The sequence below is a fragment of the Impatiens glandulifera genome, chromosome 7 (genome assembly GCF_907164915.1).
Source record: "Impatiens glandulifera chromosome 7, dImpGla2.1, whole genome shotgun sequence".
NCBI classification, from domain to species: Eukaryota; Viridiplantae; Streptophyta; class Magnoliopsida; order Ericales; family Balsaminaceae; genus Impatiens; species Impatiens glandulifera.
Genome location: NC_061868.1, coordinates 33,963,644 through 33,979,617, shown reverse-complemented (window position 1 = coordinate 33,979,617; position 15,974 = coordinate 33,963,644). Strand labels below are relative to the sequence as shown.

The following is a 15,974-nucleotide window of genomic DNA, read 5'->3' as shown; positions in this document are numbered from 1 at the left end:
TTCATCTCCGAAAATCAAGTTTTAATTTGGGTTGTTTTGGTCATTTAATGTTGTTGTTATTTTGTTTATCTTATGTTTAAACTCTGTATTAATTGTATTGTAGTGTTGTAGTAGCTTAAGTGGTAAATAAATAACTTTCATGCATGGTCATATTTGTCATTCCTTTTTCAAATTGTGAAGGATGACATAGGTATATATATTTCCATTTTCCCAACATTAATGCATAAATAATATTTTGATTGTAATTCAAATATAATATTTGAACAAGAGAGTCTCCATAACTAAGGCCCTGTGTTTTGAAATAACATATCTAAAATATCTAAGCATTTGTTTTATTTGGGTTTCCAAATAATCATAGTTTAATTTTGTTGATGTCTCACTACTAATAATTTTGGTTTTAACAAATTTCATCCTTTATCAGTAATTGTTTGAATTATATTTTCGTCACATATTATAACATTCACAAATTTGTGTAATACTGAAAATTATTACTTTGAAAATTTTATTCATTAAATTATTATTTAAAATATCCACATAAATATACCACTCAATATTCTTACTCTTTTATTTTTTTATTTTTTATATTAAAGACATTTTGATAATTTTCATCCAAATAAACTAACACCATACAATTTTTCTACAAAAATAAAAGTTAGTACTTCCATCTTTGTTTCAAGGAAACTTGAAAGATATGTTTAGATGACTGCAACTGGAATTATTATTAAAATTTTAATTTCATATGAATTTGTATTGAATTATAATTCAATTTTTATGTTTGAAAAAACTATTAAACCGCAATTCAATTTCAATTCTCTTATTTGAATAAAAAAATTATTTTATAAACATAACTTTCACAAATAATTAAAAGTATATAACAATGCCTTTAAACAAATTAATTATGACCAATAAAGAACTTATTCTAACAATTTTTTGTTGTTCAACAAGACAATTTATTTAATAATTTTACTGAAATTAGCATCACATAAAAAAAAAAGTTATAATAATATCTTGATAGAACATCAATAATATAAAAGAGTTTATAATTTATATGCAATAAATTTTTACCTATTCATATATGACATAAAAATCGTCTTAATAATAAAAAATCACAATAAAAGCTCACAAAATGAGAAATTAAAAATCTTATATCTTCATGATCACTTATTTATAACAAAATTCATGCCCATATCCTTCGTTCAAGGATTGTATTTACTCTCATTTCATTTGTGGTGAGTACATCAATAATTAAAAAAAAAATGTGTCTCCTCTAAGTATAATTTTTTTTATAGGTCATAAAATTCTTTTTGAACACTTGTCTTGTCAACTTTGTATGTCTTACCAACCACGCCAACCATCTTGGATATTGTAGTGATCATGTCATTATAACGAGTTCTCTTAGAAGGTCGTTCTACATTAATTGATTCCTTATTTAATTTTGAACAACTCTCTATATCTTCAAACATAGCGAAACATAACGGTACGATAAACACTAATATTTAAAACCCCCAATTATTTATAAATATAATTGGGAATATATAATAACGAGTTCTCTTAGAAGGTCGTTCTACACTAGTTGATTCCTTATTTAATTTTGAACAACTCTCTATATCTTCAAACCTATAAGCACTAATATTTTATATCCCCGATTTATAAATACTAATTAATTATTAGAATACATAAATTCTAAATAATCAAAACTAAGGCCAAATAAAAATAATTAATTTAGATAATTATTGTAATAATTAATCCTAATTAAATTAAAATTAAGATAAGGCCAAAATAAATAATTTATGATAAAAGTTGTATTCGTTTTTTATCCCAAATTAATTAAGAGGGCTCAAATAAATTAAATTAATAATTTAAGATAAATGTTATATCCATTTAAATCCTAAATTAATTATTTATAAAGCCAAAAAAATATAAAATAAATAGACAAGATAAATATATATGTCTATTTAAATATTTTGTAGGTTTAAAATAAGATAAATGGAGTAAAGAAAAATCAATTTGAAACAACTACAAGGTTGAAAAATGATTATGATCCAGTGCAGCCGAAAATAGGAGAAACGGCTACAACAGATCACACAACTATCAGATGGACGCCCAAGCCACATCCAATGGACAACAATAAGCCGCATCGCCCGCTAAAACGGAAGAAAAGCTTTTATGTGCAACACCAGGTCAACTAACGCATACCTCAATGTCGTTAGCCCAAACGCAGGCAGAACGCCAATCGCTGACAGAATGCGTATCAGGTGTCCGTGCTTTGGCCAGAAACGATGTCGTTTCAAGTCCCCAACGCTAAAACACAGAATAACAAACGAGGCCGTTTTCATCCCTAATTTGTCTTCTTCCTCGCTACGAACTAGATAAACATTAGTCAGAACTTTTGATTTTTCAAAAGTGAAACTCGGTCGATATGCAACCAAATGCAATGATTAAAGGCTAAAATGATCACCCTAACTTGATGATCATTTCACGTATAATCATAGGCATAATTATGCCCTAAATGAATGAACTCAATTGAATACAGAAAAGTCATTGATGATTTTCTTGTCTAAAATTCGATCTAGTTGTTCATCTAGCCGAATTTGGTTGGCTATAAATAGCCCTCCTTAGGCATAACGAAACCAAGGATCAGAATCACTAGCCTCCAATCCAAGCTTTATAAAATCCACCATTAAAATTTCTCAAGCTTTTAAAATTTTCGAAAATTTTGTGTAAGGCTATAATCACCATTAAAATTTCTCAAACTTTTAAAAATTTCGAAAATTTTGTGTAAGGCTCTAAGGTTTATTTCTGGATAATTCAAAACTTCATAAAGAGTTTAGGAGTGTTCTCTCCAACTCACAGTAAATATTAATTCGTATAGTAATTCGAATTGTAGATTCAAATTGAAATTGAAATTTCTACATTTCAATTTGACTAGTCTTGAATACTACTTGATTATCTATTTTCTTAATTTAAATTCGATCTTAAGATCATTTCAAATTTTTTTTATGAATTCAATTTGAACGAATCAAGTTAAATAAAAAACACTCAATTTGATTTTGAAGAATTTCAAGATTAGTTTTTTTTTCTTGAGCTAACGCTCAAGAATTACGATTTGAAAAGCTTTATAACATGTTTTAAAAGATGTTAGAGTAATTTTGGATTAATTTCAATAGGTTTGAGGTATGTTTACACAAAAACCGAAATTCCTAAAAAATAAGAAAAATTCAATTCTTGAATTTGTTAAATCTGATAGCTAGTAATAATGTTTTGGTTCTATTTGATCCTAATATGTGTAAAGAAGTTATTGATAGGCTCTTTATACCGGATTAATCTTTAAAAACCAAAAATCCATTTTTTGTTCAAGAACTCTCCACATCCGATTTGACCCTCTTCCCGATCGAATGATGCTTCGGGATGATGATGATTGTGTTCTACATGGGAAAATGAAGCTTCCCATGCATTCAGATCAACAAACGAAGGTGCATAATGAAATCATCAAAACTGTAGTTTGATGTTCTTGGCGTTCGACCGATGATTTTTCCTTGGTCTGGTTTTTGACCAAGATAGTTAGCCATCAATTGCACCCGACCAAGGAAATTCGCCTTAACCTAATGTTCGATCAAGAAAACCAGCAAACACCTATCATCCGACCGAAGAAATCATCCTAGCCTAGTTTTCGACCTAGAAAACCAACTAAACACGGTCTACAACTGAATTTCAGCCTACGCGTTGACCGAGTGCCCAAACACGTTGCCCCCGGGTCATATCTAACTTAAACCCGCGTGTCCGATTGATTCGCGACCCGGACACATTCCTTAGGGCATGTTTGTTTGGGGATTTTAATTTTAATTGTTTTTTAAGAAATCCGAAGAAATAGAAAAATTGATTTTAATTTTTTTAGAATATTATCATAAAAGAATATTTTAATAAAGGTTTATTTGAATTTATTTTCAAAACCTTAAACTGATATTTTGTAGGTACTTTTCATTAACAATTCTCAACATCAATCACATTTACCAACATTTAAATATTATATTCTAATTTTAAATGCAAAAAAAAACACATACATGTCTAGAACTTGAAAAATAATTGGTTAAATAAAACGTAATAAAACCAAACTTTCAAATAAATAGTCAAAATTTTATGAATTAGAGATAGTTCTTTAACGGGTATGGATGATATAGCGTGAAAATTATTTTCCAAGAATCACCAAACATCGAACTCAATAGTATCTCTGAATAAATATGTGTTATATGTTTATATACGTATACAAATATTTTACTGATTTAAAATTAAAAATCAATTAGCGACTCTACATTCAAATAAAATGATCTTTTAAAATTAATTATTTTTAATTAATTTAAAATAAAGATTTCCTTTAATCAAATTGTAGTTTGATTATCTTCTAATCTAAAAAAATTATTTAAATTGGATTAATAATTAATTATTATTATTATTATTATTATTATTTATAAATTTATTATTAAAGATTTTTTTGACACACAAACTGAGGTTGAAATTTCTTAAACTTCGAACTTTTTGGGGATAAGGGATTTCTGGGTGCTACAACAACCTTTGTACATTCATCACTTGTTTCAACTCCACTTTTATTTTCTTTATCTTGTCCATAATATTTGACACAAATCTTTTCAATTCTCAACCATTTTACTTTTATAATGACTCGCATCTTGGTGTGCCTATAAACTAGTCCCAAACAAAAGATATATAAAAGTGTTATCTTAAAATAAGAATTCAAGTAATATAAACCAATATACCTAGACATAAGCTGCCCAAACTTCTTCACTATCCATTTTCACCACTTCCTATCCAAACTCATCCAAATTCACTAGTACCAAGCATAGCACTTGTAACATCATAATGTTTATCCCATGTCTAAAGACGCAATTGTATATTTTTCTTACTAATATTTTTTAGGGGAAATGGTTTACTTCCATTTCATTAAAAATCCCAAAAGAGGGAAATGAGTTTCAAAAAACAAAGTTAGACAGACCCTAACTTTATTGAAAACACCAACAAAGTTTCAAAGAACTGAATTACAGAACAAATATAATAACAAATAATTGAATTACAAATAAGTCATCAAACAAGAACTATATGAACATTTCTTTCATTGTAATGATTTTATAGGGGATATTCCACATTTGACTGAGCTTCCAACTGTTTTCATTAATCGGAATTCCCCTTCATATATGTATGAGAGCGTTGCCATCAGAAACAATATCATCTCAAACATTTTCTTTTATTCTCTTATTCGTACTATAAATTCTTGTATTTATTTCTCTTTAGGTATTTTCATTCGCGTAGAAGATATCGCCCTTAGCCTTTTTCTTTACAAGCTCTACGATTTCATTCCATGTACCTAGAAAGTTAGTAATATTCATGTTTAGAGCAAAATTGATCCATAACTTTGATACAAACACTCACTCCCCAAACATGTGGTCAATGCTTTCTTCTTTTACTGTGCAGGTTGGGAAATTAACGTTTGAAATATTCATATACTTTTTAATTATGTCTCTTGTCGCCAATATTTTCCTGAATGTCAATCAAAGGAAGAATTGGTGTCGAGGTATAACCTTTGAAGACCAGACTATTTTATGACAATTGAACACCACCTCCTTTGTTCTAATGATCTTTCATGCTTAAAGTGTGGCATTTTATGGAGGAATGAAGAACGAAACAAAGCAGAACATATTCAACATCATGGGAATTGCGGAAAACAGCTTTCCCGTGAGGTACTTAGGGATTCCGTTAACCACGAAAATAGATCAAGATCTCACATTGCAAGCCACTAATTGAAAAGGTAAAAAACATGATATCTGGCTGGACGAAAAAGACACTTTCTTATGTAAGGAGGATCAAGATTATAAAAACCTTAGTCATGGGCATAATTAGATATTAGGCGCAGTAGATGGTTATTCCGAAGAAGGTAATGAAGGAACTAGACACGCTAATGAGGAATTTAATCTGGGGCACAAGCGGGAGAAGAGGAAAGAAAATCAAATGGGCTGTTCTCTGTAAGCCAAAAGAGGAGGGACGTATTGGCCCGAAGAACTGCATCAAGTGGAACAAGGCTCTAACCTTCAAGCATATGTGGGCATTGGAACGCAACAAGGAATCATTATAGATAATATGAATATGCGATTTATGAAATAGGAAACCAATATTTGGACGTGTAAAATCAATGAAGGTATGAGCTGGTCACTAAAGAAAATTCTTAAACTGAGAAGTGATATTGTAGACCTTTACGACATTCGGCTAGGGGACGGGAAATGCACTCTGTTCTGGAACGATCCCTAGTTTGAAAACCAGCCGATCATTCACAAAGAGGAGTTAAAAAATACACGTATCAGAAGGGACTGCGCAATGACGAAAATCAAAGACGTAAATGACGGGGACAGGGACTCGCTTTTGAGAAGAAATCCAGAAGGACAGAGGATATTGGATCACATCTGGAACATATAACTCCAAGACAGACCCAACAATAATGAATGGAATGCAGAAGACAATGGGAAGCTGACGCATTCATTAAAGTCCATCATGTCTTGCGTGATTCTCATTTCCAGTTCTCTTTATTGGATGAATCTGGTGACATTAAAGTCGTCCATAAGGATCCAAGGCTCATCATCATCGACTTTACTCTTGAACTCTCTCCATAACTGCCTTCTTTTGTCAGCTACATTTGCTTCCATAGATAGTAAGAAAGTAGTATTTTGGCATTTGTTATACTACTAAAAATCTCTACTATGATGACCTACTTACTTTCAAATAACTTCTTGAACTCAATTAGGCTATTATTAATTAGGCTATTATTGCAGCTAACCAAAATTTTGCTTTACACCCATTTGAATTATGAATATAAGACCAGTCGCTTCCAAAATAGTCTTTATTGATAGTATCAATTTAATTGTGCCTTACTCTCGGTCTCTAGTATACCCATAATTGTGATTTCCTGCCTTTCAATCATTCTTCTGATTTTCTTCCTTTTGATGGGGTCATTGAGCCTCCCTAATATTATAGGACAATATATTCATGAAGAAAGATTGACAACATGCTTATTCATTTCTTTCATTTTCTTTGCAATCTTTCTCTATATCTGTGGTTTTAATGGAATTACAGATCTAGGATGTTGTTTACCTCTCGTATGTGATGGGTCTGAACCGTTTCGTTAGAAGAGGAGTTGGAAGTTCTTCGCTTACAGTTTCTTTATTTCCTGCCTCTTTTGGGATTTGATTTATTTCCAGGTTACCCTTCTCTACATTTTTTGTTTCCTTTGGTGCTTCGGCTTGCCCTTCCATATTTTCCATTCCTTTCTTGCTTCCCTCTTCTTGTGTTTGATTTCCTTTTGTTCCTTCACCTGAGTTTTGAACTGCATTTCCTTTGGAATTGCATTCTTTTGCTGCTTATTTTTCACCACTATTTCATTTTCATTATGAACCTTCTGTTTCTTGACTTCTCCATTCTACGTTTGTTGTTCCTAGTTTGCTTTCTAGTTGGCCATTGATTGTGTAATGCACTAATCGTAGGAGCATATGTAACAAATTTCCATCTAATAGGAGGATGATTTTACATATAATTGACCCTTCATTGATGTCCACTTGAGATAAGATTTAGTCTTTATTTTATTTATCTTATTCAAAGTAGATAGCCAAAGTTCGAGATTAATTTGTAAGACACCAACAAAATTTTTATATCATTTGATAAAAAAAAGATACACATCACGATTATACTAGTTTTGCATTAATTAAAAACGGTTTAAGTAGATTTTTTCAAATTACTAACAACTCGTAACTAAGTTATACACTCTTAATTTGATATTGACTATACATCTCTCTTGTCATGTTATCCCTAAAATTATCCATTAACTACCCTTGTACATTTTTATGACATCTTCATAGTCCACATCAAATACTTCATTTGATTTTCGGGTCAAATCACAATCAACCTAATGCAAACAAGAGATAATTCATTTCTCTTTCAATCCACCTACATAGTTATTAAGAACACAACTAGCATTAATAATACGAACCTATCGTTCAAGTAAATAAATTATTGAGACAAATATTTGTGTATTTATGTAAAAAATAATATAACCAATTCTTATAATTATACTATAAAAATTAATCTATGTATTAGTACCAAAAAATGATGGTTGACAAAGTATCGCCCATTATTTTTTCATCAATCCAAATTTTATCTCTATTGAACTTTTTTCTAAAAAGTATCGTAGGTCAAATAATTATTTATAGTTAGAATGACGATTACATGACACAACCATTCATTTAGGTGTTAACAGTAACGATAAGGATCTAAAAATCCTAGAGTATTTGCATATGCAACATCAGCTACATAACAACTTCCTAAATAAAATTCAAATTTATTAGTATATTCTTAATTCTAATAATATAAATAAAATTTTAAAAACAATACCAGTCAGCACAAGAGATTGATCACTTTCTCTCACTAATGCACTTTGTAAAACTTTTGAATATGATGATGAACCTTCTCAACCAGGAAGAACGTAAAGAAATTTAAAATTCTTCCTATCACATACTCCAAGACATTAGTTGTTATTTGTTGTTTATATTCTGATATCTACCTTGATCCTTAAGTGAAATAGTCATCTTAACAAGTGTTCCATCTAAAGCTCCAAGACAATCCTAAAAAATTTAAAATTAAACTATATAATTTCTAAAGCAATCTACACATATATACTAATTTTGAACCACCTCTAACTATGATCATTTCATCAACATTCTCAACTTCGTTAGGTAATCATATAAAATTCTTACTTAAATTGAGAACCAATCGTCGTATTTCATGAAAGTGCATACTAATTGACTCACATGAGCGAATATTTACACCTCCGAGTACCTGAAGCTTTACTCCATGTCCTAGTACAAGTAAGAACATGGCTACATATTCTTCAACGATCATATTGTTACTATCGTATATCCCCTTTCACGCAACAATTCACAAAAAAATAATAAAACCTTGTTTTATGAATCGTAATAAGTCAAAGCAAGTCTTGTCTTTCTCACCCTATAATCTTTTTTAACAATATTTTTCTTAATTCATAATGTTACTTAGTGTCATGTTGTGAAACTCCTGGTATATATTATTGCATATGTTATTGTTTTAACTAATCCACAATTACAATATTGGTTTGAGTTATCACATTCCGAAGTAATCTAATTTTCTTACTTGTACTAAACTGTTATCATATATTAATAATAAAATTTTATATGTTGCAAAATAAATAAAATTAAATAATGTTTAAATATAATAGATTGACATGCAATTGAATCAATAATTTTGTTTATGTGCGAGTAAAACTAATACTTGTGTACAGTTAGTAGGTTTACAAAATAAAAGAAATTTAGTTATTGATCTTACTGTTGTCCTGTTGTTATTAATTTATTATTAACATAGAAAATTTCAAGTTTCAACATATTTAGCTAAGAGGCCACTAGAAAAAGAGGGTCTCTAACCTAAATGGACGTCAAGCTTTTATAACCAACATACGCTCAATCAAGATAGGTCGATGATCAGAACAACTCCATGGAAGAACTTTCTAGAAGACATTAGCTACCCCACGAAAAATCGAATCACTTACTAGAAACATGTCTAAATGAGACTGAATGAGCCCACGGTGACCGTCACCTCTCCTAAAAGTATATATTGACATCCTTGTAATGTTAAATCAACTAGTTCAAGATTCTCAATGGTTTCAGAAAACTCTCGCATAACGCTCGTGAGTCTTCTCACACATTTTCTTTCAGAAGGAGATTCAACCTCATTCATGTCGCCCGCAAACACAATAGGAAGATCACATAGACTAGAAACACTAACCAACTCATAAAAAAACTTTGTCTTTAGTTGTGGTAGGACAGACCCATAAACAACCGAGATAACTCACCTAAAATTATCCTCACAATTTTTCAAATGAACGCTCATAGAAAATCTTCCAATACTAACATCTATTTTTTTAGAACATGTCATCATTTCATGTCACAAAATCCCACTTGAGGCTCCCACATAATTAAGAACTTCCCAACCACAATGCCGTCAATTAAAAATATCCCTAACAACCCATTATCCATATGCTTTTCGTCTCGCTGAAACAATATATACCACAATCGAGAGTACCCAATGGAGACTTAAGTATCATACGCTTATTAGTATCATTGATCTCACAGACGTTCCACGCAGTTATATTTCCAATCATTAGGTAAAATAATTATAATGCACCTTACTCGACTTCTAACTCGTTTCTTAGTCTTTAAATAACTGATAGGGAGTGCAAATTTTCTCATTTCTCTATGCTGATATCTATATAAAAGTGGAGGAATTTCATGAACTTTTGGCCACACATCAGTTTCGGCCTCAAGAACTACCTCATAGAAAAGGGATCTAGTTTCATATAAGGACATATTATGGGTTGAGAAACCCTCACAAACCTCGAGTGCTTTCGTCGTTGGTGTTCTTTCCGATCTCTAAGCATTTCACCGCTCCACCGAAAATTCCCTCTGCCCCCTACCGTACTCCAGCTTGGTAGTTTCCACCGCCTGTCCAAGGTTGAGCCCTGGGATTTGACGGCGGACTTAAAAATCCACCTATAGACGCTTTACGCTCAATCATTCCAGATAACGCTTGCATCCTCTGTTTGTACAAGTTATCCATTTCGTCATCACTTTGTGGAAAATCGTTCGGTATGAATCTGTTAGATACTTGTGACTCGATTGGTGAAATAGTACCTCTCCCCCAAAAAGCATGTTTTTTTACCGACGCACAAAGAAAATATTTTGTTGCGAATGAACAAGATATTGAGGAATTGTTCATACGTAAAATCATAATTATTGATACGGGCCCTTTCCACATAAAAAGAGAATCTTTTATTACAATAGAAGGAGAAGTGATGTGGATTATTCAAGAATCGAAGTCGATTTGTTGAGGCAACAAACTCTTCTTTTAAAACATCATGCATGTACATAGGTAGTTCAAGATATAATTTTTTGATAGGGGTATCAAAGGATACATTAATCATAGGAGATAAAAACTCATCCTCGAACAACTTCACTATGTCCACATTGGAAGCCAACTCAGAGATTGGATGCAGGAACATTGTCCCACATTCATTAAACAAGGTTAGTTAAAGGTTAAGACGTGATGAAGATCCATCTGATGTAATCATAAGTTCACAATCAAAAAAATTGAAGGTGATGTCTCTGAAACCAAAATAGAATCCTTAATAACTACACCCATTAACAGAGACGAAAAAATCAGAATCATTCTCATTGGGGTAGTGATCTCAAGTGAGTTAGAAGGCAAAAATGTTTGCTCAACAAATGAAGACTGTTGATTAATCATAATTAGAACTGGTGAAATAAGGCATCTTTCGTTTGGACACTCTACTACTTCATGATGAGCAATTTAGATTGAAGCCGAATGCAAACTCCCAAGAGATTCCACCAACACCGATGTACCATTAAAGGACCAACAAACTTATTTTTTTATTTCCACCGCAAGCCATTCAACATGAACAAGATTAGCCAATTCTTTAAAATATGATATCATGGTCAACTCAGGATTTTCAACCTGAAATGATGGAACACTCGAATCTCTCGAACAAACCTCCATATCAGAAAACCGAACTCTAATACCACTTGACGGAAATGATATCGTTGATTGTTCTAGCCAAACAACTACTTCCACAATAATTTTTTCGTTATCCATGGCAATCAAATACAGTAATTTAACCTCGAGCATAACATATTTAACCCGAATACGTGCCCAATCACTCTTTCTCCGATGTTTAGTATTTGAGTCCATATACATACAACCTTCTAAAATATTTCCCGCTCTTATTAACATCTCCACAAATCACGAGGTAAACCGTATAAACGAACCCACATACTAGGTATAGATGAAACCTTAGGAGTAACAATCATTATATTAACCGGTTGAGTCTCCTCCAAAGAAGGTTCCACAATTAGAGAAACTAACGAACACATCCGGAAGTGTGCCTGATGATTTCACATAAGGGACCTCAGATGATGATGGCACCAAAATTAGATGCACATCCTTAAATATTTCGGGAAGATTGTTCATTAGTCTATTTAGTCCCTTATCCAACATTGGTAGCAACGAAAATTTTATAGGAAAAATAAAAATATTTTATTGTTATGCCATATAGCGACATACTTACAGAGATTATTGAATCTAAACCAAAATTCCCTATATTTTGAACTCTCCACGGTCCTGAACCCAAACGCCTATTGATGCGTTCATTCCCACTACCTTCCATAGCAGCCGTAAATCCCGAGCATTTGCCATAAACTTTACAAATTCCTGGGCCAGATTCAACCACGAGCTCTGGATCTGACAACCTAGTAAACAACTCGATAGTTTTTGGTCCACACACAATTGACTCCATCCACACTTCCCAGATCGCTCACCTAGGTTTTATTGCAATACTCGCAAATGATACCCCTTGCCTATCTCCTCACAAATTATGTTGGAGACGACGACAAATATCTCTTAATCCGAGAATGAGCTATATCTCTCCAACGACCTACATGATGATTATAACGACAAGAAACAGACCTGTCTCTAACCCTCCCTCCATTGTTAGCATTGTCTGAACCATGATGCTCAACCTCTAAGGACCTAGTCGCTCTATTTATATTACCATATCTTTTGAGAAAGTCCATCAAACGGACAACTCGTTCGTTCTTTCCTACCACCTCCCACTTAGTCTCGACATACTGATGTTATGCCCGATCGACGACCTCCGAGGGTTATCGTGGTCCGTCCATCTGATTTCTTCAAATCCAACTGACCTTTGAGTTTCTTTAACCCCTCCTTCCACAAAAGTCCTTTCTAGTTGATCCCCATAAAAGTTTATCACTTATCTTCTCTAATCTTTATCAATTCTTTTATAATTGAGTTAGTTTTGTCCAGTTTTCTCAATTGTTGTTTATCTTGCTTAATTTTTAAATCTCAATGACCACCCTTAAAACCCCAACACTTTTATCATCAAAGCAAAATGATTTAACAAAAATAAAGTCCCGAGCTGTGGTGGATGATAAAAGTTTGTTCCTTGGCATGCAGAGACATGGCCTCTTTAAGTTCATTAATGTTGACCAGTTTTAAAAAATATATCTTTCTTCTGCAGTCAGTCCTAACTCTAAAGTATTGTGTTGCTAGGTGTAAGCATGCATATTTGCATTTGTACAAATAATCAGGTAAACAGTTTTTTCGATTATTAATATTGATATTTAAAAAATAAAATTAACGTATTTAATATATTAATTAATAATTTAACTGAATTAATGGAAGAAATAAGTAAGATAGTGGTACTCATAAAAAAAATCCTAAATAGATCATTATATAAAAAAAATGCAGAATGATATATACTTTAAACGCCAAGATATTGACTTTTGAAGCCAAATTTTGAAGGCTCAATAATATCAACACTATTTGATATTACTATTGATTTTAATGATAAATTATGATAATATCATTATTATTTTATATTATTATATTAGTTTCTTATAAGTTCAATGTAATGTCTATATAATAGATATAACCTATGTAACCGAAACATATCATTCTAATAGTATATATAGTTCATTAATGAATAAGGTTTTTTTATATCTTAAAAAATATATATTAAACTTGTATTAAAATGGAATTGCAAAGTAGTTGCAATTATAAAGTATAATATTTTTGTAACACGCCAAATAATATTTCATACACATTTTTTTTTGAAAAACAAATTTGAAAAAGTCCAAGGTACCTATCATTATACCGTTGAATTGATCATGAGACTTGAAACCAAGAAAACATTAGAAAAAGTCAAATATTTAGATGATTATTATTTGCTAGTTGAAATTTCAAAGCTCCGTTAATGATATTAATGTTCGATTTGAATTGTATTAAAGCAGTCGACAGCCGATGGAGAAGGGGTCGAAGTCATGCATTGCATCATTGCATGCATGATAATTTAGTTAGCTACTTTTTAAGACCAAATCCAAATCCAAAAAAAAAAAAATAATGAATAATAGCTAGTAAGATTTCAAAAAATCAAAAAATCTTGACAGTGTCAATGCATGAACTATATTTCGATCTATAAATTCATGGGTGACCCTCATCTTCATTTACAACATTCATTATCATCATCATTTGTTACATAATTTCACTACTATTGTTAAAGTTTAGCCATGACCAAGGTTCTTGTTTTCCTACTGTTCATATTAATGAACACCATGCTTATCTGCAATTCCCAACTTTCCCCTTCCTACTATGATGACACTTGCCCTAATGTCCTTTCCACCATCAGGACTTCTATCAGGCAAGCCGTATCACGTGAACGCCGCATGGCTGCATCCATCATCCGTCTTCATTTTCACGATTGCTTTGTTCAGGTTATCCTCGTTAATTATCTAATTTTGTACGTACCTTTGTTATTATATTGTTTGTTTCAATAATAACCAAATTTTCGCATGTTATAGGGATGTGACGCTTCAATCTTGTTGAGCGAAGAAGCTGTCCCCGATAGCGAAAGAACCGCCCTTCAGAATAACAATTCCGCTAGAGGTTTTGAAGTTATTGACGATGCCAAGGTTGAGGTGGAAAAAGTTTGTCCCGGGGTTGTTTCTTGTGCAGATATCCTTGCTGTCGCGGCACGAGATGCCTCAGTTGCAGTAAGTTAAACAACTTAAAAATTTAAAATTATTCAAATTGTTTCGATGAAGTTTTACCCAAGACGATCATATAAACTTGTAACATTTTTTTTTTTAGAGATCTTTAATTTCTTTTACTTAGTTGGTGTAAGTCTTTCAAAATTATATATTGACAATTGGATTATTAGGTTGGTGGACCATCATGGACCATAAAACTTGGAAGAAGAGATTCTACAACATCAAGCCGTTCTGAAGCTGAAGATAACTTACCACGGTTTACTAATAGTCTCCAGGAACTTATTGATAATTTTGATGAAAAAAATCTCAACGTGAGGGACTTGGTAGCCTTATCGGGTGCCCACACGATTGGTCAAGCACAATGTGTAACGTATCGTGGAAGAATATACGACAATACTAGCGACATTGATGCAGGCTTTGCAAGCACCCGACAACGTGGTTGTCCCAACACTGTCGGTGATGGGGATAAAAATCTTGCACCTCTTGATCTTGTGACGCCGAATTCGTTCGACAACAACTATTTTAAGAATCTAGTTCAAAAGAAAGGTCTTATTGCATCTGACCAAATACTTTTTAGTGGACAAGAAACTGATAGTATCGTTAATGAGTACAGTAATGACCCGGCAATTTTCAAAGCTGATTTTGCCAATGCCATGGTGAAAATGGGAGATATTAGCCCTCGTACTGGGGATAACGGAATCATAAGAAGAGTTTGCAGCATTCTTGCCTAGTGGATTTATAATTCTTTTTATTTTCATTTCCGATAAACAAATTTATTCATTTAATTCAGTCATTTGATACTTTCCGTTATTTTGGTTATTTAATTGTATTTTTCAACTTTGTTTTGTTGTACTATTTATACAAGTGTGGAAATAAATAACAAAAGGATGATATTATGCAAGATAGGAGATTGGATAACTCAAAGATCACAAAATTGCCCATTTTTATTGACTAACTCAAAATAGAGGGGTGATCAGAAATCTCTATGTTATTTTAAAAGGTGTTACAAAAAATAAAAACAAAAGTGGTGTAAGATTGATCGTGCATGGAAGGCTCCAATTTTTTTGACAATGTGAAGATTAATATTTTGCTGATTTGCATTCTTCTACCGAAAGCTGGTGATTTGCATATATCTTCAACTCAAAGCTTCAAAATTATCTGAAAGGTCGAGATTATTAAGAAATCAAACAACACTAGGATATCAGGAGTTATTCAGGTACTTGTGTTTTTATTGTTATGAATGAATATCGATCTTAT

General features: G+C 31.9%; 1 protein-coding gene across 1 annotated transcript; it reads left to right on the top strand.

Annotated features, from left to right (window-relative positions):
- The first annotated feature begins 14,237 nt into the window (after positions 1 to 14,237).
- LOC124909783 (lignin-forming anionic peroxidase-like) lies at positions 14,238 to 15,452 on the top strand. The gene is made up of 3 exons (XM_047450425.1): positions 14,238 to 14,441; positions 14,529 to 14,720; positions 14,888 to 15,452. Exons 1-3 carry the CDS (start codon positions 14,238 to 14,240, stop codon positions 15,446 to 15,448), a joined length of 957 nt encoding a protein of 318 aa, XP_047306381.1. The 3' UTR covers positions 15,449 to 15,452.
- Positions 15,453 to 15,974: the final 522 nt, after the last annotated feature.